Here is a 26,475-nt window from a genome sequence, read left to right on the forward strand (position 1 = left end):
ATATATATATATATATATATATATATATATATATATATATATATATACACACACACACACACAGCTATGGTTACAGACTCCCTCTTCGCCTCCCTATCGCTCCATATGTTGTAATTCAGTTGCCAATAAACAAGTTACAGATGAATTTTACTGATCAAATTATATAAAAAACCATTGGTCCAATCATGACAAAACCTGCAGGATACGTACACAAGAGCACCTGAAACACACCCTGAAGGTTTACTTCAAATTGACTACTAGGTGGGGCTACAAATGCAACAAAAAAACAATTACACAACACATCGCACATCACATAAGACTATAAATGAGTCAAATCAATTGTTTTGTCCAATCAAAACATACTCACAGGCTAGGTTTCATGGAAGTGTTGAATGGAATGTGTAAAGCTATTTTGAATAAGGGGCGCCACTAGTTCTAAACATGTGGACGGTCCTGGCGCAAATCAGGCTGAAATGCTGCAAACATGGTCATGATGAAAGAAGTATGTGAGAGGTCTCAGTCCTTCTTGAGACAGAATTAAACCAACCGAAGGCACTTTGCTCAGCTTTGTGAAGCCCGAAACCCGCTCGCTGCTGCCTGTGGCTTTGATTTTTTTAATTTGTAAAACATTCTTTCATTCTAAAACATTTATCAAACAATACTAATCCTACTTGGCTGACATCACCCACCCATCATAACATCTTCATCTTTTAATAATAGGTGCAAGTAACTAAAGCATAACAAATCAGCTAGACATCTGCCCAAATTTACGGCATGTACAGTATGAAATATTCTGCCCAGTTGTCTCTTACAGTTAAAAGATAGAAGCATTGAATCATTGTCTGGTTCCCGGTAGCACATAGAAAAGAGTCCAGATGAATGAGAGCTGAACGTGTATTTTTGGTTCATCATTATTATATCTCACACCTTGAGGAGGGTTGGGCCCTTTTGGTTTTTTAATGCTTTCAAAGCACCTCAGAGAATCTACTAGCTTTGCATTTGTCAATATTAATAGTCAGTGTTTCAGGGAGGTAGCCGGGCAGTGAATATGCACGTGTACTTACATCTGCTACCTGAACCACAGGCTCAGGCTGGTGGGTCGGCGATCCATTTCTAAAAAAAAAAAAAAAGGATGAAAAATGTACCTCGTTAGAACGACCATGTTAGAATCTAAACATCACGCGTGTTCCTCACCAACCAAAACCACTCAACTACTATGTGGATTCCATGGTAGATTCAATTCAAGCAGCACTAATCATGAAGCCTTGGCAGGTTCTGAGAAACACTCGTACCCTTCTAGCACTGGGAAGCTGTTGGGGGTGCTGTTGAAGCCAGGAGACGGGGAGTTGGGGACGTATGTGACCTCCGGCCAGGGACAGCACTGCAAGGGAACCACACTTTTGTTATTGTTGCCTCCGAATAACTTCAGAAATAAATGTCTGCTGCCACCAGTTACAGCTTTCTCTTACATTTAAAGCTACTACAAGAACTTCTCATCTTGTGTTGATCTTGGCAGTCCCTGTGGACAACAGTGATAGTGTTTCCAGGTATCAGAGTCCCTTTGGACTGCAGCAGGGTCTGTTTGATGACTTTTGTCTTTATCTAATCACGCATCCCTTTAACACATTAGCAATATGCTAACCTCTGTCAGGATTGTGGTTTCATAGGAGGGCTGATACTTTTCTTTTTCCTGTGGCGCCCTCTTCTCCATCTTCTCCCTGTCAGTCTTCTGCTTTCTGTCCGCACCTTTAGGCTGAGACGGGTCATGTGGGAGTCATTTAGGTGGTGGTCATACATAACAAAATTTTTGCATTGCAGTACATCGATGCATTTTCACCTTGAAGACTTTGAACTGGCAGGAGGCCGAGTGGAGGTGTTCTGTATACTCTTCATTCTCGTTCTCTTTAAACGTGTCTATCTGGATTCGGAAAGGGACGCCCTTTTCCCCTCCATGCTTGCGCATGGTGAATTCTGTGCTGATGCAGTGTACCTAAAAAAGGAAAGGAATGGAATATCCAATTTAAATCTGTACAGGAATGACAACAAAAAACAGAAGACTCAGGTCAGTTAAATCGAATAAAAAATAAAAAACAGGCAAAACTGTATTAGTAATTACTGCCTGCAGAATGACATTATTCTGTTTGTGCAAAATATCAAGTGAACTGAATGAGCACACTACATGTTAACAAGCTTAGCTCTGTGATGCCAAAGTGATTCAAATTGCCTCAGATTACCGACGTCGTCTTTTTAATGAATGAAAGTAATTAAGAAAAACAAAAGTGTTGTCCGTCATGCTACCTGGATAAAAACTGAGGTTCTTTTTGATGGGTCCCAAAGGAACTCCACAGTGTTAAGCTGAGTAGGGTTAGCCCGGGGGTCGATTATGCCGACGGACATGGGGATATCTGCAACGGATCAACGTAAAACAGGCTGTTATCAAAAGAGTTCTTGACGCACACCATCCTCTCCATCGAACTGCCATTGTCTAAACCCTGCACTTATAGTTCAGTCAACATCCTGAATTCATCCCAAAACTACTGGATGGTTAACATGCATACAAGGCTGCACAGCAACAAATCCTTCCACACACAAATCCAATACATTAGATAAGAGCCAGAATCTTTGGAGCCATCAAAGTAGACCGGCATTGTGTCATTTAGTGCTCACCCAGGTCGAGGATGCGATCTCCGGGCCTGTTCCAGCGCCAGCCCTCCAGCTGCTGGTGCTCCGTGTACTGAAGTCGTCTGTCATGAAACACCACACGGATGATGCTCTGAAATTTAATGAGATTCATTTTTTTTTTTAAAGAATTAGGCAGGTCGTGTTAATGCTGCTGAAGCTAATATGTGAATACTGGTTCGTCCCAGCAGTCCTGTGCAAATATGTTGTATCGATGATGGTACGTGTTTGATTCTTACCTTCACCATTTTATCAGTGATTTCCGGAAGTTCCCCAATTTTCCGATTGTCAAGCATTCTAATTTCATAGGACTGCCCTGCAATGATAAATCCATGTCGTGAAGGAACATTCACAAATGAAATCCAACCAGTGTAGCTGGTTGGATTTCCTGAGAAAAACAAGGACATATAGCTGTTAAACGTCCTTGTTTTTCTTATATTTCTCTTGTTTATTGTATATATTTCATATGTGTGTATGTACGATGAGAGTAATGTGTAACCGGAGTCAAATTCCATGTATGCGCACGCATACATGGCCAATAAAGCCGATTCTGATTCTGATTTACATATATGTCACTTATGTCAAAATATACCCCTAAATGACTCACAAGTCAAACTAACAAACAGGCTGAATGACCAGAAAAGATTGCATCACTATGTTGGTGCCAGTGTATTAAAAACAGACCACATTGTAAAATATTTCCATTTAGATTTACCACCCTACCCCTAATTTCCACTCTCATTAAATTTGTCTATGAAGATAAACAACCAACCAGGTAATAGAATATCTAAATGTCAAAAGGCAACTGAGGGACGAATTCACAAAGAATGGTTAGCGGCCACTGATAGCACCATGAATTGTGCACCATTTGCGATCTACTCGTTTTAAAGTATTATTCTAAAAGATATTACACTAATGATGATAAAATGAAAACATGGCCATTAACTTTTGCAGCCGAGTGCAATTGCCCTTTTTTTGTGTGCGATTTCAATTATCCATGTTGCAAAGTATAAGTGCACTTGAGGCCAATGCGTCGGATGTGAGGGGCTGGACTCAGCCTGAGCCAGGAACATTGAGTCGATCAGGGCCGGCCCATAAGAGATGTGCAATTTTTGAGTTTAATACCTGCAGCGATCCCAGCGCAGAAGAAACAATACGTTAGTAAGTTGTATGCATTTATGGCACAACTGCCTTTGCCTTCTGTCGCTGCATCCCAAAATAACTAATTTTAGCGCTTCAGTTACCACCAACTTTCTAAAGAGGCTAATAACTTCACTGTAACTGCATGCTGCTATTAGCACTGATCTTTGTGAATTGGACTATTTTCGCAATGAGGCCCATTTGAACAGAAAGGGGCCTATTTAACACTAATTGTATGCATATTACCTCATTTAAATGATTGCGATAGCAGAGGAGCACTTTTGGCTTGGCAGCATATTTAGGGGTTCCATTTCACCCTTAACAGGTGCTTTGAGAATCACACGGTTTGTTTTTGTCATATTTGTACAGGTTTAGCAGCCGCACAACCCATATTATCCTTTTGTGAATTAGCCCAGGAAATTGATACATTTACTGATAAAGAGCAGTGTGGCAGGGATCCCGACGCTGACCTTGGTTGAGGTAGGTGAGTGTTTCATCGTGCAGTTTAACGGCTGGCGAGGTAGCTGCACACAGAACATACTGAAAGGGAAGGATCTTGTTGTCGCTGTCTGGAGGCAGGTTGGACTCCTCCTGTTTGAAGATGGGGAGGGCCAGCACGTCGCTGGAGAACAGAGACAAAAGAACAACGCTGTTGGTGAGCTCCCTCCCCCCAAACTGTGGGACACATTCATTGGACAACACTGGAGGCTGAATGCTCGGTTTATTGTGTTCGTCGGCTTTACAGTTCATTAGTTATATTGGAGGCAACGAGGGCACCAACACTACTAAATACCAAGTCAGTATCTCATAGCTCCTCTCAACAGAAGAATTTCAGGAACAAGCATGCACTTTGCAGCTTGCACAGTATCATTTAACAGAGCACTTAACCAGCCAAGAAAGGGCACAAAAGAGAAGGATCTCTGTCCAGCAAAGCAAAGCACTTGAGTCAGCGAAACCCGAAATGTATTACACATAATTGCCTTCATGAAAAACTGAGCAAAAGCGTCATAAATGTCTATTTGGACTTTAACCTCTTGAAAACGACCCCACAAAAAAAAACCTGCTGTGTGCAGATATATTTATATTGAAGTATCAGGAGTATGCTGCATAGTGATAGGATAAATCTAATGCCCCCACTCAAATTTCATCAAAGAGTGTTCTTTGACTGATAGTCACCAAGCTTTGCAGTTCATCTGCATGTGGTGATTCATTTTCCATTCAGTCGTCACTAAGTGCAGGCCTTCACATACAGCAGATAGATTTATACACAGAACATAAAACTAAAATATCACTTTGACATTAATTATTCAGACACCTTGACTCAGTGCTTAGTTAAAGCACCTTTGGCAGCGATTACAGCCACAAGTCTTCTTGGGTGTGATCCAACAAGCTCTGCACACCTGGATTTAGGGATTGGAGACAGTTTTCCAGGTTTTCACTGAGTAGGGCTTCCGTCTGTCTACTCTAATGTAAAGTCAGGAGCGTGGATTTTGCTTCTGAGGTTTCTCCCCACAGGATCTCTGGAGCTCAGCCAGAGAGACCATCGGGGTCTTTTGTCATCACCTCTCTTAACACTCTGAACCCCAAGCAGTTGAAGTCACATTTTACTCTCTGTCGCCTTGATTTTCACTGCAATATACAAGTCCTGTACCTCTATGGAAACAACACAACCATGGCTAGAAGTAGAGACAACTCAAAATGTCTTGTTTGCAGTTTAAGCCAGTTATAATGCCATAAATCATTAAAAAAAAAAGAAAGAAAAGAATGCAGGTTGAATTTCTTTGATATTATATTTTACAAAAATTGGAAAAGAATGGAATCTGATAATCCAATATTTAGGATACGGCTGCTTCGTAAAAAGGTGAAAAAGTGAAGGGGTCTGAATACTTAAGCCTGTCTGAGAGAAAATGTGAAACACTGCACTTTCATAAAAACACATTTGATAAGACAGAAAAGACAAATTCCTTATCTTTAAATAAGAAAGGTATCAAATACCTTTATACAGAATCTCCAATTAATTCCACATAAAAGTGACCAAATATGTTCTCTGCAAATGATGGAATTTTGAAAATAACTGTTAATAGATTATTAAAAATAAAAATAATAGAGGAACGAACTTCAAAGCAAATTCAGCTTTAGGTCAAGTGAACACAAACACAGCCGATATCTAAATATTAAGAAGGTAATAGTTTCAAAAACTTTAGATGGTGATGACTAAAGGAGGATTCACTTTGGGGTTAGAGTTATACGTTTCATATATCAAACCAGGTGACCATATTTTGGTGAATATCGATGTGCAGCACTATTAATGTCCAACAGCAGACCTAAAGAGCAGGTCTCGTACAGTACCTCATGCTGTATGCCCCAGCACCGAGCTCCTGGCCAATGCCCGACAGACTGGCATCAAAGTCCTGGACCAGTCCGGACTCGATCACCTCATCCGTGAGAGGCAGCTTCAGAGCCCACGCCATGGTGACGGTTAGCAGATCTTTCGGAGTGCAGTTACGGTTCAAACTTGCGCCAAGTTTCCCACAACCTTCCAATCTTTAGTGGAGAAAGTGAAATAAGAAGTTTATTTTTAATTGAACGTGGCTCCAACTTTAAAAATCGTAAAAAATAGAGCAACATGTGGATGTTTAACCGAAGAACATATCCAACAAAAAACAGGAGACAGGAATCAACTAGCAGTTGATTCAAGTGACAGAAACTTAACAGGTTGTTATGCTGAACAATGCAGAGCTGCTGAGGTAGACGTAATCGTTAACGTTTAGTGCCACCGTGCACTGATGCGCTGTTAAAATTAAAACAACCTGTGTAAAGCGATGCTATTTTTACTTTCTATTTAGTAAAATAGCGTCATCAAATTAAAGAAGCATCACATACCTTTAAGCGAGAGGATAGCTACTTGCTAACAGTGCAACAGTTTCATGCCATCATGTCGCGCTCCTTCGCCCCAGCACTAAAATAAACATGACGAGCTAACCACAGTTAGCTACATAGCCTGCCAGCTAACTTAGCGATAATAATGCTAGCTCTTCTTTGCCTCACTTATTGAGGATTCACGGGAACAAGTTGTTACCGATATACATAGAGACGCGTCAAAATTAGCTCAGACTCCTACATTTATGTGATAAAATGTCTTGCTTTTGTTTGTTTATCTAGCTTCGTTAGGGACAGGCGCTACTGTAATTTCCGTCTCTCTCTTCTTCGTGTTATTATGTCACAGTGCTAGCAAAGAACGCTGGAGCTCATTACCGCCACCCATCGGTCATGTCAGGTAAAACATGAGGTTGAAGAAGGGAGTTTCCTGATTTTAGAAGTGATATTTTACTTTTGAAAACAACCCATTTTTTATGGAGATCAGTAGTCACTCTCAACTGCAACCATTTCAAATGTTGAAATATATCAATACACAACAATCAGGAGTGATTAATAAAACCAGGGTTTATTTATCTGACAGAAAATGACAAAAAGCATCCAACTTCCCTTTTTCTCTTTTCTTGCAAAGACCTGAAGTCTTTATGTGCTTTGCAGAACAAATGAATATCATCTTATTATTGTAATTTAGCTCTTCTTTTCTCTATTGATAACTTAGTATATTAAACAATATTATACATTGGCCTCCCATATTGAACGGAAGGAAAAACATATATTGTAGCAAGAACTTTGCAATATTGCCATTTTGTATGTTTAGGTACAATGTATGTCCATTGCAAAATAGGCCCATTTCTTAAAAATTGTTCAGAAGGAAAATATGCACCATATAATTCACAAAATCGGGGGGGGGGGAAATTGGATTAATGCATATTAGCTTGTACATTTAAACTGCAGTATTTTACATTTTTTTCTGCATAAAAGTACATTAATCTTAGTGACAGAAGTCACTTGTTAAGTTGATGATTGCAATTTGGCCAGTACTGCTACATTTTGCAAAGCAAAGATTCTTGTTGTTCAAGAACATTAAAATGCAGAAATTAAATTCTCCCACATTCGTAAGTACTAAACCTTGCACTGTACATAAACCATTCGCATCCCCTTTACTTTCCCTACTGTCACTAAAGTGCAAAGAATTCCCATAGAATGACCATAGTTTTAGAAAATAACTTCATACTGCACATGCAAACACTCTTCTTACTGATTCAGATTGAAAGTCATTAACCCACAAAACCCTTCCTTGGCTCAACATATAATTGCATTTTTAGTAATTTGATTGATATTGGACTTAGTAAGAGTATCTAAAAACCTGGTGCTAATGTTTCTGACTGTTTTAAACTGCCTTCATAATAGTCCAATTAAGTTCCTGCTTTTAACATACACTTTATCGAACTTGAGATAAAAAAAAAATGCTGCAGAACCGTTGTTAACCCATTGAGGGAACAGTCACAATTGTGAATAAAGAGGAAACACAAAATACTCTCAGAGTATTATCAGCACATTAAACAGAAAGTGTAAAAACAGGACAGACTGTCGTGAATTCACACACGTTTCACCCACAATCAGTAACTCACAAATTAAACAAACATTATAAAATGCCCCAAAAAAGTTTACAGTTGTGGCGTCATAGGCAACAGCTGACGCTATAATTATATTTTGATAAGAACTTGTTGTCCGAGGAAAATCAAAAATTACTGTGACGCATTTAACGCCAAACAATAGGAAATTACTACAGATGTTAAGCTCATCTTTGTGATTATCAATAAGAAATATCAAAATTATGATTGTCCCAAAAAATTGTTGCAGAGTCAGGAGTCCATAGATAGCAACATCAGTTTTGGCATTAATTAGACAACAAATTCTGATAAAAATAAGATTATATGCTATTGCCTACTTTTAGTCGACAGAGGCTTTTTTATGTTTGCAAAGCTGCTCATGTAGTACAAATACTACATGAATATAAAATGAATGAGCGGCAAGAACTCTGAAAATATCCAGTGGCAAAAGCATGTTATTCAAATATCAGCGTAATATCACCCATCGTGACAAAGTGACAATTATGTGATTAAAATCAATGTGACTCAATGCACTGCCACGTATTATAATTCAGAGGTATAGCCTATAAAATCACTTGTATAAAATTTCACCAAATGTTTTTAAATATGACGTTAATATCGCTGTATTATCATCACTATATATGACAAAAGAACCATGCAGCCCACCACACAGGAGTTCTGTACACATGTACAGTCTTAAAATACAATATCAACCTTTTTTTTTTTTTTTAGTACTCTTTCATTACACTTGAATTATGTGTAATTTCCTTTATTTTCTATAAAAGTTCATACTCCTTAATGGAGTTTGGCTTTTATTTACAACACAATTCACAACTGTGTTGCTGTATTGAATGTTCGACTTCCAAAAAACGCATCCTCCCAGAATGAGGTCGTTACTGAACCTGGAAGACATTGATTTTGCTTGTGTTTTTCAGCGTCTGCCGCCGGTTACAGAACCATACTCGCACAACCTCTCGGTCGTAGTTTAGCTCTCGTGCAATTTCTGTAATCTCTTGACCTGTTGGCAATGCATTCTTTTCAAAGTAGGAGTTAAGAACTTCTATTGCCTGCGGTGTGAAACTCGTACGCCGCTTGCGTTTTTTGGATGGTTCGCCGCCAACAAACTCCATCAGATTCTGCTGGCCTTTCTGGTTCCAGTGCTCAGCCTCAGCCAGCCACTTCTCCAACACCGGCTTTAACTTCTGAGCACTCTTAGGCGTGATATCCAGCTTTTCAAACCTGCGTTACAAAAGTCAAATCATTTAATGCGAACACACACTGCATACCACAAAGAACCAGTTTGCAGGGAAGTAACTAAGATACAAAATATATTTTGGGTACTAGTCCACCAAGCTTTAACCAACCTATTGAGAAATGTCTCAGTATTTTGACTCTCTATATAATTATGACTCCATTGCTGTTCATATTAAAGTGCCATTTTCGGGTCATGAACCATTTGAACAATTCTTAAAATATATTCTCATAGAGGTCGGTATTGTTTCCAATAAATAAACGATATGAACAATGATTTCCTAACTTTCTAAATTTTATGTAGAATATCGCAAAAGCAAAGAAAATGTTTTTGAATGTTATCGTAACGTTATTTATCACAACAATCTTTTTCAAAAGTCATACATATCTCACTGTGATACATTCACTCCACTAAGCATGACTGCACTGACACAATGAGTAGATAAGTAGATGCTTGCATGGGTGCCTTAACTACATTGATGCTCTATTTGTATTACAATTGTATTGTGTGTGCATGCAAATCAAGTCAATGTTTGCACATATCAAATGCACTGTCTGCACACTTTAAAAAGAGAAAATAGTGTCGAATATTTTATTTTTTACAAAACATTACTTAAGAAAGCTGCCATAGGCAGGTAACATGAACAGGGGAGTAATTTACCTGCAAATGGCGGACTGGCTGTAAGCGGGACCCTCAGTTGCAGTTAGAGCCTGCCCTACTTGTGTCTGAGTAAGCCCCAATGACAGCCGACGGATTTTGAAATTCTTGGCAAACTCTCGAATCTCTTCCAGATTAATGCCTTCCTCGCTGCTGACTACCTGCTGGGGTTCTACAATTCAGGGGAATCTGGTTAAAAATAACGACCTACTTAAAATGGATCTATGTTTGGATATGAGAAGCAGGTGTACATACTGCCGACAAGCTGTCCCACTTTTACAATGTCTCCACAGGTGATGGGTACTGTCGAGGAGAGCGTGGTGGCATTCTTCAGTACAGACGGCTGAGGGGCGATGACAATTGGTGACTGACTGACAGTTGTTACTGAAGCCTGGGAGGAAACAGATAAATTATATAACCTGCAATGATGCAAATGACAAAGTTTAATCATATTTAAATACCTTCAGGAATAGCTAAAGATCTGCCAATTAGTTAGTAAGTCATTTTTGGTCTGTTTCATCTTTCAAGTGAAAAAGCAGAAGTGACTTAGTCCTTTCTGACCTCAAAACAAAATTCAGACAGATTTTTGTTGGTTACCTGTGTGATAGGTTTGGTAAGTGTTGGGGGAGCAGCAGCTTTGGGCATGACTGCAGCAGAAGTAACAACTGCAGATCCATTCCCCACTGTGGCAATAATCTGGCCCTGGGTGTTGAGAAGCAACTGTGGGGTGAGAGTCTGGACCTGGAGACCCTGGAGACCCTGCAGACCCTGCAGACCTTGCAGACCTTGCAGGCCTTGCAGGCCTTGCAGACCTTGCAGACCATGCAGACTATGCAGACCCTGCAGACCCTGCAGACCCTGCAGACCCTGTAGACCCTGTAGACCCTGCAGACCCTGAAGGGTGGGTGTCGCAGCCGCTCCAGCTAGAGAGGCTGGGTTCAACAGAAGAGGGAGGGTTCCTATGACCTGTAAATATTGTTTGAAATTGTTTGAGAAACACGAATAATTGAATGTAATGCTCTGTGATAGTTCTCGCTTACCAAAGCCACTTTCAAAACATTCAACAACCTGTGAAGTACGGCCTTTTAGCAGTCCTCTTGGAATAAATGTCTTTTAAGATTAAACACTACACCACTAACTCAGATGAGCTGCACTAACGGAAAGATTGATTCATGGAACTGTTTGAGAGGGCAAATCAGTTTTCACAGAAATTGGCTCCACTGACTTGAAATAGCACTGCTGACTGATGTTAACTTGAGGCTGTTTTTTTTGTTATTCCCGTTTAGAAACACAACACAAAAGCATTTTGGAGAGGGTGTGATTACCAATCAATATGCATCCAAATGAACACCTTCAAAAAATGCTCTGTGTTCTTGTCAAAGTCTTTTTTGAGTAATGATACACTACAAAGGCTAAGAGTTATGTTATTTTCTTTGTAAAAGATCCTCATCTTTCCTTTAGCTGAAAGTACATAGTAGAGAGACACCATAAGGCAAATCCAAACTCACAACAATATACTGAGAAGCATTCATTTGTGGCACCCACCTGTCCTTGGGCATTTGTGATGATCTGGCTGGTGATGCCGGCCATGTTGGACATGGCACTAGTGAAGATAGGAGTGGAGGTGAGGGAACTGAGGAACTGGGGCTGCGTTACCAAAGACGCAGCATTGATCTGAGCATAAAAACACAACATGTGTAAGAAGCGCAGGAAATTAAATTGCATGACTGACATTATATTATAAACAGTAAACAAAAGTATAAATCCTGAAGCTGCATTCTTACAATGGCAGGATTGATAGAGAGTCCTGCAGCCTGGAGCGCTGCTAACGATATGTTGGACTGAGAGACAGCAGTGGTCGCCTGGGCCGCCGCCACCTGAGCGGTGGTAACCTGTGCATGGGTCACCTGTGTTGGATGAGACGTCACCTGCACAGGCTGTATGGCAGCTTGAGGCTGGAACATCGTCTGAGCGTTCGTCTGCAGTTGGGGCTGAACAGAGTTCAGGACTGTCGCAGCTGAGTAAAAATTCAAGAGTTTGCAACGTATTATTCACTGTGAGACTCAAAACAAGACTCAAGAGTCTACCGACATGCTAGCAGCTCTGTGAGACTGTAATCAGGCACATAGTGCTTTGAGCTAAGTGCTAACGTAAGTGTGCTAACCAGCTCACAATGACAACGCTAAGATGTTGATGTTTAGCAGGTGTACTCTTTACAATGTTCACAAGGGATGCAAAACCAAACTGTAAAAAAATGAACTGTCCCATGACGTACAAACCGCTTGCTGTACCGTTGCACCACTATTAGATACAGGCCTGCTAATTATTTGATTGTGCCTGAGACATAGTAGAGGCAATTATCTGAACATAAGCTGACTTGACCATGAAGTAACTTGCTTTATTGCATGCATAAAATCAGTGTTATGGCTTCATATATAATAGAATTAGCATTCACTATCAATCAATCAATATATATATATATTTTGGAGTTCAAACACATTGGAAAAGGTTATGATTTCATTCTCCTTAATGTGCAATCCACCAAATATTGTTGAAATATGTCAGTGTGGACCAAAGGGTTTCTGTGGCAGCCAACAGCGATCTAGCAAAAAATAAATGTGGCCAAAATCTAATATGAGAGGCTATATGGGGAGCATGCATACACAGATAGTTTGTGCTTTACCTTGGAGGCCAGCAAAGGGCAGTTTGAGAAGGTTTCCAGCTGTGTTAGCTGCTGTGAGCCCGGGGAGAGTAGCTACGTTGGTGGTAGGTAAGGTGAGAACAGCCAGACCTCCCTGGCCACCGATGGAGCCCGCCATACTGATGGGGATGAGCAAGGGCTGCCCCAGAGATCCTGTCTGGGCCATCATACTAGTCATCAGAGTGGCCAAACTTTCCTGGGTCAGCACCTAATGTAGTATAATCAACTCATTTGACTGGGATGAACAGAGTAATGCTGTTTCAGATTACATTTCTGACCTCATTTGTATCTATTTACTGGCATTCTGGTGTTTTTACAGGGGCACTTTTACTGAACTCAACAGTGATACATTCTCATTGCATTTGTACTCAAATACACAACAAAACTAAAGACACAACAAAACTATTGACGACATCATTCCATCTTTGAAGACTTAAGATGAATATTGAAAATGTAATCGGTGTGTAAATTCAATACCTGTGGACAGCCTTGTACAGTGATGGGCATGGTGGCCTGGGGCTGCGACAGGGACAAACTGACGGGAACAGCAGGAGTCAGTGTTTGGACAGCAGGGGCAGGAACCTCGACAGACACCACCTGCTGCTCACCCAGCACTACAGGAGCACAGCCAGGGTTAGTTCTTACTGACATTTAAAGTGGTTGTAACAGCTGCTGTTAACATTTCAGAACAACTGTGTCACGTATGCATGAATAATAAGTCATGTGCAATCCATCATTTTCTGCTATGATCGTGATTTACCTACTCCCCCAGTGCTCTGGGGCATAGCGGAGCCGTCCTGTATGCTGCCAGCCTTGTGTTGTTCTGCAGGCCGAGCCACACCCTCCTCAGCTTTGACATCACTCGTCCCATCGGGTCCTGATGATGGCAGAGATGCATCGACCTCTACCTCTAGCACACGAATAGTCTCATGGCTTGACATCACAATGACCTGTTAGTAGTTTGTAAAACACTTAATCAATGACATTTTAAATATGGTAAAAGTCTCACTTGAACAACAAAAACCCTAACAAGAACTTCATTTAGGTATTTCTCTACTTATCAATTCACATTGACTTAACTGATGATTCACGGTATGCAATAATGAAAGACCTAGAGGAGAGGTAGCGAGATAACCGGGGCTGGAGGACAAGGTGCAGAGACACAATGCAGGAAGAGAGGGGAGGATGCATACCTGGTAGTCTTTGCGGGGAATGTCAAAGTGCAGGATTTAAATGGCTGAAAAAAGACTTCTGCAGTCAGACAGTGAATGGCTAAGGAGAACAGAGAAGCCGAGCACATGTTAGGACACAATGACCCAAAACAAACACGCACGAAAGAAAAAAAGAGCATGAGTACACAAAAAGCAATGATAAGAGCATCAGTCAACAAGCAGCTCAAGCCATGCTTTCTTCAAGCTCCCCTCAGTACATCAGGGAAGAGCATTGCTATTGTTTGCTGATGTCTACACAGAATGTTACCAGACAGAGAAAAAACACACAAAAGTATTAAGCATGGCAGTTTATAGACCAGTAACCCTCACAAGCATAGAGCTGCAGGCATTATTAGGTGATAAAAGACAAAACTTGTGTGGAAGCTAATCGTTCCTTTATGATATGGTATGTTGGCACATGGAGGGTGACGGGAGCAAACGGCAGCAAAGAACTTGAGGACAACATCAGTCATCAGGGTTTGGAGTAGCTGAGAGCGGTTACAGTGGGAGGAGAAGGATGTGCATCGTGTTTTAACATACAGGTGAGTGTTACCTGCTCATTGACAGTGAGTGGGGCATCTTTGGCAGGGGGATCGTGGGAGTTCATGGCTCGCTGCACCACCACAGTCACTGTCTTCCTGACATTCTGGGTAAACAAAAGATTTCTTGATTTAGAGTCTGACTACCAAGGGCACTTGATCCGTCAATTTGGTTGTGTGTTTTGTCATTGCTACACTGATAAAACCTCTCAAATTGAACTGCTCTGTACAAGTGTCTGGCCGAGATTAGTTAACGGATGTCTCAAAATTGTCTTCAATTAAATCACAGTAAAACAGAAGTTCTGTTTTTTTCCCCCCAGACGAGGTCTCTACTAACATCCTCCAAAACCTGAGTCCATCAGCCACGAATAGAACATTGTTTTGTCAAGACAGTTATTCGGTCCTGCTACTTTCACCTGAAGAATATTGCAAAAATATGCCCACTGTTTTTACTCTTTTCAGTAGTTTAAAATGGTTATCCATACTGCAGCAAGACTACTCACTAAGACCTCATGTTCAATTCAATTTAGGATTCAATTCAAGTCAAAGATCAGGACCTTTATTTGTCCCTGGGGGGCAATTGTATTAGGGGAAGAGAAAGAAAGAAAGGCATGGTTGGAGATGTGCTGATGCTACCTGTACGTTACAAAGTTGAGCAGTAATATGGCAGAGGGTATAAAAGAGAAATTACAGTATATCTGTTAGTTTTGGCAAATGGTTGTCTGAGGCGGTAACCAGAGGGCAGGAACTTACATTCTTAGTGCAAGGGCTGGCTACTGTCAAATATAATGGATTCTGACTTCTTTGGCAACTGTTTGTTGTCCAGTTCGGATAGATTGTTCTGCTGAGTGCCAAACATTTAGCTGCCGAGACACTCCTTAAGGTCCTACTCCTCATCTACAAGGCTCTGAATAGTCTTGCTCCAGAGTATATTAGTGATTTACTAATGTGGTATACCTCTGCTCAGCCCCTCAGGTCCCCTGAACCAGGCCTGCTAGTTGTACCTCGTTCTAGATTGAAATCACAAGAGGACCGTGTCTGCTGTCCTGGGTCTCTGAGCAGACTCTATTGGGTGTTTTAAGTCACAGCTGAAGACCTATCTATGTGCTTTTATGTTTGAGTCATGAGCCTTGTTTTGAGCTGAGGCGCTTCTATTGTTATGTTGTTATTGTGCCATTTTCTAATGTGTGTCTGACTCATATTTTGTTCTTTTAATCATTCATCCTTTTGTAAGACACTGTGTGACCTAGGTTTTGAAAGGTGCTAATTAACTTACTTAATCCACTCCTTCAAATGTTTTGCAGCCATTTCAAAAATAAATATGAAGTTTCTTTGGGGTGACCCCTTTTAGCCCAAATGATCCGCACTTTAGGGGCAAATCCTGGTTTGGAAACAAACCCACATGCAGAGGACTGGTTTTTATTCATGGCTATTTCTGACATTGCAGGACCAGACTATTTGGAGGGGACGGAGAAACGGGCCATGTTGTGTTGCACTTCAGCTGCAGAAAACGTGATGGAACACGCGGATCATCGACATGAAGCGGTTACATTTCAATCTCAGATCAGAAAAAAAGATTCAAGATGGTGCATTTCCTGCTGCAATGCCCTGTTAGAAACGAGGATCTGTCAAAAACTTCAGCGGGTGTTGATGAGCTCCCCACCCCCATCCTGCCCAATAAAAGTCTCGTCGCGTCGGCCACTTTTGAAGACGAGCACTATCCACCAAGCACAGGCGACAGAAACCATCTCTACCCGTGCCTAGAGACCGAGTATTATGTATTTCCCTCTCTTTATCATAAATATATAAATTATGCTAATTACGAACATTGCATATTAACCAAAACTCATTTCCTATCGCCATGTCGCTGCTATGCGCGAGGAGCAGGCTCGAATATTGCTCCGGTTATTGTATTCAACTTACCGCGGAAATGCAGCTTGATTTCTGTAATCCCCCGCTTTTATAAAAGGTCCTTGTCACAGTTTGTTTCAGTCACACATAATTAAAAATTCATCTCAGCTCCCAGACGGGCGCTGTGACTGCACACAAAAGAGGTATTTGCATTGATAAGGAGGGTTGTAACGTTAGGATCTCCTCTCTCTTAATGTTTAATGACGATGCCCTTTCTGCAACAGCTCAGATAATCAAAAATCCTTGAGGTGTCTCACAAAATCCTATTTGAGCCGTAAAGTCGGACTAAATTGCAACAAAATTGGCCTTTAGCACTACGTCATGAACATAATTTATGCACGGAAAAATCTTGCATTGAAAAATGTCTGCCTCGACTTGCGAGGTGCCATGGTTCTCTTAAAGGGGAAGTACCGAGAATACAAGCCGAGGAGAAAGAAGCTCTGGCACAGTGCTGTACACGAAGAGTTGCCTAAAACTGCTCTTTGTTTACTTACAGTATTGGTAACTACAACACTTAAATTATGCAGCTATAGGTTCATAACTTTATTATCTCAGTTTAATATTAATATCAATGGGTAAATGTCATAAAATGGAAATGTTACTGCAAATAGAAAACGTGTTTCAAACTTGCACACTTTATTAATGACTACAAACGGGCCTTTTTACAGTCAAATTAACAATGGTTCCATGAACAATATCAGCTCCACACAGTAGGAAAAGCACACAGGTGTATGTGTGTTTTATTTGCACGAAAGACGAAAGAATCCAGATAGTGAAAAAAATAATAAATGTGACAGGAGAGGTCAAGTAGCCACAGGCCTTTACAATGGGCCTCCTCTCAATATAAGGAGACAAACAAAGAAATAACAAGGGGGGGGACTTCACTAACATCATTTAGAAAAATACAACAAAAAGATAAATGAAAAGAGGCACGCAAAATAGTCAGAAATCCAACCAATCAGTAGACAACAATACAATCCATAATACAATAAAAAAACACAATTAAATACATGAAAAACAATTACTATTCAGCATATTCAGGGTCCTGATATTGTATGCTGGCTAACTGTCACACTTCCATGGCATATAGGGACACTTAAATAAAAAAGTTTTTTGTAACATGTTCTTTTCCTACTATGACAAGTCAAAATGTCTGCTATGACACAGGACTTTTGTGCATGGGTAACACAGATAGTTCACTACAAATCAAGGGCAGGTAAAAAGAGACTGCCTATCAATATTAGTTTTAATATCCTTGTATGGTATTGCTGAGTCATTTATCAATAGAAAACAATGTATTGACCACACAGAATAGTATCAGGAACTGACCTTGTTTTTAGTTGTAGCTACATTTCCAATAAAGTTATTTCTGTGTTACTATTATAATATTTTATTATCTACCTCCCTGTTTGTCTCCTTTGGCCATTTGTTTCTTTTATCAGTCATGAGTTACCTGTCTGCTGTAAAGCTGCTATCTATCTATATAGCTATCCATTTGTCCTTCTATCTGTCTATATGATAGATAGATAGATCGATAAATAGATCGATAGATAGATAGATACTTTATTCATCCCGCAAGGGGAAATTTGTTCACTACAACAGCAAAAATATATTCAAGCAATCAAAGAAAAAATATATATTAACTATAAAAATGCACAATATATACAATAAAAATAGCAGAGTAAAATATATGAAATATAAAAAATGCACAAAATATACAATGAAACAGAATAATATCAACTAACTAACTAACCAGTAGTGCAAAGGTGTTAGCATATGTTTTGTTTTGTTTTAAAATTATCATTTATTCTTTGCGCTTCAAAGCCAAGTCCGATTATTTTTGTCTTTTCAAGAAGCCAACGGGTTCACCTTTTAGTCACTCTTGAACGCCCCTATCTTTTCCGCCTGTAGGGGGCGCGCGCACTTAAAACACCGAGTGCGCCGAACCACAGATAGAGAACGACTGACGTCACCACTTCCACAACAACAAGAAGCTGAAAAACAAGGAAGTGAATGATTGTGAAGCCGTAACCTGTTATAAAGGCCGTGACAAGATATACGTTGAGCTCCGTTTTATCTGAAATTCCTCCGCTTCTGCACCAGTCAAGAACAATGAACAACAAAGGTATTTGTCCACACTCCGTTCGGGTGATTAGTCAGCTGTCCATTTTACGACGCTGACGGTTTAACTAGAAGATGAAGAAGAAGCTGTGTGGTTGTGGCCATCTGAAGCGGACTTCACGTTTAGCTACGTACACGACCATAAACTGACGTTTTCTTGGCTAACTTGTTTAGCACACACGTCGATCGCTGGTATATATTTTATCATAAAACGCCGAAGATGTAAATAATGAACGCGTAAATCTACTGTCACCTTATATCACCGTAGCATTAGTGGCCATGTCACATATTTCCAGTTAGCCATCATCACCACTCACAACAGGCAGGATTTAAAGGCAGCGCTAACATGATTTTACCGTTTTAGTTCACATACGTGGGAATCTAAATATGTATCCATCGTTTTAATCCACTGTGCACATACAATATGTGTAGAAGTAGCCTATATTTATGGGAGCATTGCATCGCGTGTCTCGTCTTTTTTCCCTCGGCTATATGCTAGTTATTTGAACATACTCGGATCCTTTGTTGCTACCAGGGTTTGAAGCGCCGAGGCCGACAAAATAACGATTATTTTCATGATCGATTAATTACCGATTATTTTCTCGAATAATTGCTCTTGTAACTACGGTAAATAGCGCAAGATGCGCATCGTTAATTCTGAGACACGGACAGTTATATAAAGAAACCCGGAAAATATTCACTTTGGGGAAAGTGGGACCAGAGAATTTTAGCATTTTTTTTTTTTTTTGCTAAAAGAAATACTTTAATTATTAATTAATTATCAAAATACATTTTCTGTCAAATAATCGACTAAGCATTTCAGCTCCATGTAGGGATTTTGTTTCTCACGTTTTGTCAGTTTTTAAACACAAATCTTGGAATTAAAGCAATAACTTTAACTTGTATTTTTTAAACTTAGTTCACAGTTTTGACTTTTTTTTCTTATGTTGGGACTACCTTTCACCCCTCAAGCAAGGCTGTATGTGCTAAATTTCTCTGCAGTCCATATTTGAATATTAAGCTGTTTTCTGTTACTGCTGAAAATGTGTTATTCTTTACTTTAGCCTGACAATAAACATGACGTTTTCTGTTGTTTCTGAGAAACGTTTGACCTCTAGAATTATTCTTTGGATTTCTGTGTCAGTCACTAAACAATAAAGCATTTGCTTAAAGTAAAATGTTGTTTTGCAGGTTCATATCCTCAGCAGGCTGTGTACCCTCAGCAGAGCTCTGCACCTGTATACCCTCCTGCTATGCAAATGTCTCCTCAGGCACCTCCTTACACAGACACACCACCTGCATATTCTGAGGTAACTATTACTTTTATGTATGCTATGATAACACAATACTCTCAGTGAACGGTTCTTTTTCACTTCTTTTTTGTATCTTTTGTCTGCAGATATACCAGCCCAGATATATGCTTCCACATCAGGTGCCCAGTCAGGTGGCACAGATGTCCTCTCACTACCCTGGTGCTCAGATGTTTATGCCCATGCAGCCACATATGCAGGTTGGGCAAATGGGCCAGAATGTCCCCATGGCTTACTATCCCATGGGAGCCATGTACCCCCCTGGTTCAACAGTGATGGTAGATGGTGGCTTTGATGCTGGTGCTCGCTTCACAGCAAGCAGCGGTGTTTCCATCCCAGTGAGTTTCCACCTAGTCCAATTATTCAGAACTATATTGCAGTTAGGTTGCATTGTCGGATTGTTGTAAAATCCAAAGTTGGTCGACTCTCTACCAATGCTTGTGCTTGTTTCTCCCCATCTCTAGCCCCCACCTCCTGGACATCCCCCCAATGCAGCTCAGCTGGCTGCCATGCAGGGTGCCAATGTTGTAATGGCACAGCGCAAGAATAACTTCTTCCTGGGTGGATCCAGTGGAGGTTATACCATCTGGTAACGGCAACTCCTCAACTCCTCCTTCATGCCTAAACCGTGTCCCCGCCCCAAATGATGCCCCAGTTCTTCCCCCATCCCATACGCCTCCCTCTTCAGGCTGCTTGGCCATGCCACAATACTGATATCACCTAACGGAATGTAATATTTTAGCGCCCTTGTAAAAGGTACAGTACTCCACTTCTGACCCCGAGATCAAATGATGAATGCCACTGCCTGGAGAGGACAAATGCTAATTTTTAATGTCGTAGAATTCATTCCATAATTCTTGAATGGGTCTAACCTCTTTCGGTCATTCCAGATTGGACCTCTTTCAGGCATCTGTATTTGTTCAAGAGACCTGGTCTCCTTTGATCGAATGGATCAAAAATTACATTGAGATGTTCTTGTATACCTGTAAAAGCAACGTAAATTAAATATTGAAATATCAGACCCGCGTTGTATAGTTTAGCTGCTTTATGGTGAAAGTGATATGCAGTTACAAAGTTGCAGTTGAAGTGCAAAAAAAAAAAAAATTCCATTTGTCTTTTTGGGAAACTTTTAGTGTAGTTAAATTAATAGATGTGTAATAGTTTCATGTAAATACCAGTATGATGATCATGAGAAATTGCATCTCAACTATACAAAAAAAAAAAAAAAGAATGAGCATCTTGGATGCTTTTAGCTAGAATTGTCTCGTCCTTTGCACAGTATCCAAAATATCACAGCAAATTTGTTGTACAGTCTAACTGACGGATTGTTACATTTAAATCACTTGTAAATTAAATAAACGAAACTGAAGCAAATAATTTAAGAAAAGATTTCATGCAATATCCAAAGTGGTTTACTGTACCTTGTTGGGCAATTTGTAGATGAACATAGTGAAGTGCCAAAGAGCACTGGGGATAGCCCGAATTTAAAGCAAATTAACTTCAGTAAACTTAAAGGAAAGAAATTTAAAGTAAATCCAAATAGTAAGTTGAATGGGAAGGGGTGGTTGGTGTAACATTTTTAGATAGTTTTTTTTTTTTTCTCTCCTGTTTCTATTTCACAGTCGGATACCCAGAGTTTATACACTAAATGTTTTATTGTACAGACTTCAAGAACTACCCTCCACTGTTTCTCTTTGTCTTTTCACACAGCATCATTTAGAATCCAATTTTTAAAGTATTTATTCACCGTAGAAAAGTGTCACCTTTGTGATAGCATTAGTTTGTCGTTTCAAAAGATTGAGGAGACTTTAATAAATATTTCAGTGTTTTTTTTTTTTCCCCTTCATTACTTTTCCACATTTACACGACTAGTTAGCCTAATCAGTTTTTAGTATAGCCAATAAGCTGGTTGTATCATAAATTTGGTCTACAATGCACTTATGTTTGGTTATTACTTGAAATTTAAAATGTCACAATTTGACAGCAAACATATCTTCGAATAAGCAGGTATGAGATTGTTTGTACAAAGACCTTCAGTTTGACACGACTGCAATTGTGTTAATGTCACTTTATGTGGATTAATCGCATCTTTAAATTGATGCATCATTTTGCACCTTTTGCTATGTACAAATTTGATTAAATCATTTTTATCAGAGATGCACCACAAAGCAAATTTGAGTGGTTGCAGACTAGGGGCTACTAGTTTCTTTTTTTCTTTTCTTTTTTTTTTTGTTTTTCAGTTTTCATGACTTTTTAAAAAAAGAAACTGAGATTTCTGTTCCTGTTTAGACAATCCATCAAACTAGTCCGTTTGAAAGTAATGTCAAGATGTGTCGTGTTGTTCGGTAGCCTTAACGTGTATGCAATGAGGCTATATCACTGTCGGCATAATTGTTCATTTCCAACACATTTTTGTGCTGCTAATTAAACTTTAGAATCTTTACATAATACGTTATCTTGCAAACTTTAAATGAGGTATCTGAAGCTAGCTAAGTCAGTATGGATACAATAAACGTATATTTGTAGATATTCTTAATTTTGGTGTCTGGTAGCGTCGTCGTGTCACTGGGTATCCGACACACCGTATCGAGTTTTAACAGCTGTGGCCTCCAGAAAACAAATGCCGCCGCTGTCGACCGACATTTAGCTATTTCTGTGTTGGGTCGGAAGAGAGCAGCTGTCTGGAAACGTGCTTCGTTCATCTGATGAACTTCTTTTCAGCGGCTCTTAAACAAAGCTACTATACCAGACATGACCCACGTGTCACTCGGGTGTTTTTCTTTAAATGGCTCAATGTTCATTTATTCTCACTCATGCTGTCATTTCATACAGCTCCGCTGGTGAAGAGGCCACAGCTATCAAAACTTCAAAACTTTAAAACATATGATTCAGTCTAAGGTTTTTCTAATTTTTTATTTTTTTATTTTTTTTCCATCTCTTGTTTGTGAAGCAGCATAATGGTGGCTTTGTCCCAGCAATATGAAGTACTGTAAACTACAGCTGACCAGTAGATGCTATGCCAACCACAGCCAGCAAATGGATTACTCTTTGTTGAAGGATTATGGACATTTATAGTTCAGGGGTTCTCTTTACAACACTTTGTAAAATAGATGTATGTACTAAAGTGATGTGACAGACTTTGGTACACATTCTATCTTTTAAGATTACTAAAGGAGATGAGTGTCAAAAAGATGGAATACTTTGGAAAAAAGGTCTTAGGTGCACTTAACTTTTTTATACTAAACTTAAAATTTAAAATGTAAGTTTAGAATAAAGGTTATTTTGGAAATTTGAAATGCTGCATGTTTGTTTAATTTTCTATACATATACATTGTATTAGAACAGGGCAGGTTGTTAAGTTCAAGATTGTGACCTGAGATAACACCTGGGTTTTTTGGTTATTGTTTTGTTGTGATTTTAGCTTAAATGTTGCCTTTCCCTGGCCAGACTGCATCACAGGTAATTGATCGTTTAACCAACTTACTTGATTGTTTGAGTGGATGCTACTTGCTTGGCCTTAATACCAATATCACTTTTGTCATAAATAATTATCTCCCACCTTAGTTTAGTATACATACTGTACGAAAGAGTCAATAACTCAAATATTGTCACTTTGATATAAAAGGAATTGAGTCAAATATGGATCTGTATTTTTGTCAAATATCACCGGAGCATTGCACAGTTGCCAGTTTATTGAGTCTGGCATTTTAATCCCAACAGTCCACAATAAATCCCAACTTCTCTGAAGCTCATCAAATTCAGTCCTTGTTGAAACTGTTCCGGTTTGGATTCACATCCGTTGTAATCATTCGATGCTGGGGTTTGTCGTTATCGATTGGAAATTTATGTCCAATATTTTGTCAGCAAATCTACTCGACAATGTCAACAAACTGAACATCTGCTTCTTATGTGTTTTTGTGCAGGACTTTAGTATGAGATTCATTGGAGGTAGCTTGGTGTATCTAAAAAAAAACAAACAAGATGGTTCATTGACCACCGATTCAAAGTCAGGTTGTGGGTTTGTGACTATTTTGAAACACATTAAACATCACTGCAAGCGGTCACACTGTATAATGTCTCTAGTCCAAAAACAAGTTTAATTGCCTTCCACATTAATGTGAGATGGAGAAGTCATCAGTAACCGTGTCCAGCAAGGAATCGAAAAACAGTTACAACAAATGTTTAGGCTGTCCTGCACGGGGGACATTGCTTTTAACTAGCTTATAAAAACAAATTGCATAGAAAACCTACAATTTTACAAGCAAATCAATATAAAAGTAACTTCTCCCCCAATAGCTTCATAACACGTCTTGTAAGAGGTTTGTTTGGTGGGGAACCAAAGTGTCTGAATGAAACATATTGCAGATAGAGAGAAAAACTGAAACATGGCTGATAAACAGTGTAGCAGATTGTTTACGGATCATGTAACTGACTATACTAAAAATCTGTTTCCATGCATAGCTTTGCTAACCTAAACACACACCTGTTGTCACCATCAATATTCACTCAGTGTAACAATCTTATCTTTGGTTTTGCTTGTGCGTCACAACACACATCTTAAAACACGTTTTGTTTGTTTTTTCCCCCTCTGCCTCCCGTGTGCAGAAAATCACAGATGCATAGAAAAACAAAACAGTCCCATTTCTTAGCAGTCCTCCACAGAGCCTCGTCTCCACCAGGTTCATATGAAGTATTCCTTCTTTTCGCTCCCAGCCTGGTTATTCTGCTGGTCGTCGGGGTCCTCCCCCGGAGCCGGCTCCCCCGTCGTCCTGTAGTCTCCTTTGTTGTGGCAGAGATACCGGTAAAGCAGGAAGCCCAAAGCAACTACTGTCAGCAGGATGACGACAACGACCACTGGGAAAAATAAGGCAAAAATAATTAGCTTTAAATGCCGCTTTCAAACATCACGACAAGAAAAAGCTCAGATTGAAGTGCGACCGATTACCTGCTACAACTGCGTCTGAGCTGGCGGGGGCTGCTGTTGTTACCACTGAGGAGGGGGAATTAAAAACAGACGATGTATTAGAGTTAATTTGATTGTTTTACTTTGCAGGAGGGGAAGTAGTGCGATTCCAGGAGGAGGCTGGTTTGTGTGCTATAAATAGGAAATTAAATAAAATAGAAAAGTGTAGGAGTTACCCTGAATCATGGTGGTGTCTGCTTCTGGGGGAAGTGTTGTTAAAAGCCCCATATCTGATGATGGACAAAACACAAGCATGACATGCATTGATAAAACAGCACAAAGTCTTAAGGTCATCATATCAGGATACTTGTGGGCTGACAACTCAAGAGATTTGAAGCCAAGTGAGTTCATATCATAAATACAAAATTTAAAAAAATAAATAAAAAATAAAAAAAACTTGTGTACTCACCCTTTGTCGCATTTGTGTTTATGTGTGTGGAGAGTGTTGTCGAAGGAGTCGTATCGGAATCTGGAAGGTTAAAAGAATGTTAAAAATGTTACAGGGCGCTGTCTTCAGCACACAGGCTGCTTGGTAGAGAGTTGTGCAACCGCATAGCTGCCGGCCAAGGAGGGAATATGAAGTGTGGCGACGCGGTAATCTGGTTATTAACTGCTGGCACTGAAACAAACCCGTCAATCTCTTTGTTTCCTCTCTGATGCAACGACTTAGTCAGAGAGCCCAGCGGTGATAGAAATACTGAGGGCATTTAAAATGAGTAAAAGTAACAATACAAAGTCATAAAACATACCAGAACACGTCCTGCATTAAAAATTCTACTACGGTGGAAGTACAAAAGTATTTTCAGCAATAGGAGGTGGATTAATCAAAAGAAAATTAAATAATTTTTGAGAAAAAAGGCTCTATAATGTGTGAATTTCCTGCTTTTCTTGGCCATAAATGAGTCTAAATGGAATATTATTTTGGGGTTTGGAACAAGACATCAGATGGTGTCACCTTTGACTCGGGGATATTGTATGGGACATTTTTCATTGTTTTATAGACTAAATGATTAGTTAGTTGCAGCCCTGATCAGCTAAAGTACTTAAAGTATCAAAAGTAAAAGTATGCATTAGGCTGCAGAAAGGCACTAATCAGAGTGTTGGGTTATATTATTGGATTATTATTACTGGCACATATTATATCTGGTCCAGGTGGAGCCGGTTGTAACTAAACAAACCGTTGGGTAAATAGTCTATGACAACATATTATTTTATAAGATGATCAACTACTTTGTTTGTAAGAACTGAATCTACGAAGTAACTACAGTATATCTCAGCTTTCAGAGGAACGTAGTGCTGGGCTGCAACTAGTGATTGTTTTATCAACGGAGTTGTAGATTATTTTTGAGATTAGTTGATTAATCCTCGAGCATAAATGACATCATCCAATGTCTTTGTCTTTTTTTTCTCAATCAACAGTTCAAAACCCCAAAATATTTAGTTTACAAATGTAAAACCAGGAGTTACATTTGAGAAACAACATCAAATGTCTGTCACCTTT

The 26,475-nt window shown here is 39.6% G+C and overlaps 3 protein-coding genes across 6 annotated transcripts in view; 1 reads left to right on the forward strand and 2 right to left on the reverse strand.

The window, feature by feature from the left end:
- The window catches only part of tfcp2 (transcription factor CP2), an 11,413-nt gene extending 4,392 nt beyond the window's left edge, over nucleotides 1-7,021 (reverse strand). Inside the window, exons 1-10 of the mRNA XM_031845121.1 lie at nucleotides 6,703-7,021; nucleotides 6,169-6,363; nucleotides 4,290-4,441; nucleotides 2,919-2,995; nucleotides 2,668-2,773; nucleotides 2,299-2,405; nucleotides 1,838-1,990; nucleotides 1,643-1,753; nucleotides 1,293-1,381; nucleotides 1,065-1,113 (exon numbers count right to left, since the gene is read on the reverse strand). Coding sequence (XP_031700981.1) covers nucleotides 1,065-1,113; nucleotides 1,293-1,381; nucleotides 1,643-1,753; nucleotides 1,838-1,990; nucleotides 2,299-2,405; nucleotides 2,668-2,773; nucleotides 2,919-2,995; nucleotides 4,290-4,441; nucleotides 6,169-6,290 — 966 coding nt within the window. The 5' untranslated portion in view covers nucleotides 6,291-6,363; nucleotides 6,703-7,021. The remainder of the gene's footprint in view (nucleotides 1-1,064; nucleotides 1,114-1,292; nucleotides 1,382-1,642; nucleotides 1,754-1,837; nucleotides 1,991-2,298; nucleotides 2,406-2,667; nucleotides 2,774-2,918; nucleotides 2,996-4,289; nucleotides 4,442-6,168; nucleotides 6,364-6,702) is intronic.
- Nucleotides 7,022-7,245: 224 nt separating this feature from the next.
- pou6f1 (POU class 6 homeobox 1) lies at nucleotides 7,246-16,921 on the reverse strand. 4 transcript variants are annotated; one of them, XM_031845946.1, is made up of 11 exons: nucleotides 16,593-16,921; nucleotides 14,684-14,776; nucleotides 13,680-13,869; nucleotides 13,397-13,533; nucleotides 12,902-13,076; nucleotides 12,003-12,235; nucleotides 11,764-11,892; nucleotides 10,816-11,184; nucleotides 10,474-10,609; nucleotides 10,222-10,390; nucleotides 7,246-9,548 (listed from the first exon to the last, which is right to left on the reverse strand). In XM_031845946.1, the coding sequence occupies exons 2-11, from the start codon at nucleotides 14,735-14,737 to the stop codon at nucleotides 9,203-9,205; spliced, it is 1,938 nt and encodes a 645-aa protein (XP_031701806.1). In that variant the 5' UTR covers nucleotides 14,738-14,776; nucleotides 16,593-16,921; the 3' UTR covers nucleotides 7,246-9,202. The 4 variants fall into 4 exon arrangements, with proteins under 4 accessions (XP_031701806.1, XP_031701805.1, XP_031701807.1 ...); XM_031845945.1 differs by having other exon boundaries at nucleotides 12,902-13,127; XM_031845947.1 differs by lacking the exon at nucleotides 16,593-16,921 and having other exon boundaries at nucleotides 12,902-13,127; nucleotides 13,680-14,191; nucleotides 14,684-14,762.
- A 1,624-nt stretch (nucleotides 16,922-18,545) lies between these two features.
- Nucleotides 18,546-23,649, forward strand: dazap2 (DAZ associated protein 2). Its single transcript, XM_031845599.1, has 4 exons — nucleotides 18,546-18,705; nucleotides 19,893-20,011; nucleotides 20,101-20,349; nucleotides 20,476-23,649. The coding sequence occupies exons 1-4, from the start codon at nucleotides 18,693-18,695 to the stop codon at nucleotides 20,602-20,604; spliced, it is 510 nt and encodes a 169-aa protein (XP_031701459.1). The 5' UTR covers nucleotides 18,546-18,692; the 3' UTR covers nucleotides 20,605-23,649.
- The last annotated feature ends 2,826 nt before the right edge of the window (nucleotides 23,650-26,475 follow it).

This window comes from Anarrhichthys ocellatus, unplaced genomic scaffold (assembly GCF_004355925.1).
Source record: "Anarrhichthys ocellatus isolate YVR2014 unplaced genomic scaffold, GSC_Weel_1.0 scaffold5, whole genome shotgun sequence".
Lineage (NCBI taxonomy): Eukaryota > Metazoa > Chordata > Actinopteri > Perciformes > Anarhichadidae > Anarrhichthys > Anarrhichthys ocellatus.

Coding starts and splice junctions, on each gene's coding strand:
- pou6f1 (XM_031845945.1), bottom strand. CDS start 14,737: ATGAACTCCCACGATCCCCCTGCCAAAGATGCCCCACTCACTGTCAAT. Junction 12,236..12,901: donor GCCCTTTGCTGGCCTCCAAG/GTAAAGCACAAA, acceptor ATTTTTACTCAG/CTGCGACAGTCCTGAACTCT. Junction 11,185..11,763: donor TCACAAATGCCCAAGGACAG/GTGGGTGCCACA, acceptor CAATATTTACAG/GTCATAGGAACCCTCCCTCT.
- dazap2 (XM_031845599.1), top strand. Junction 20,012..20,100: donor CACCACCTGCATATTCTGAG/GTAACTATTACT, acceptor TTTTGTCTGCAG/ATATACCAGCCCAGATATAT. Junction 20,350..20,475: donor GCAGCGGTGTTTCCATCCCA/GTGAGTTTCCAC, acceptor CCCCATCTCTAG/CCCCCACCTCCTGGACATCC.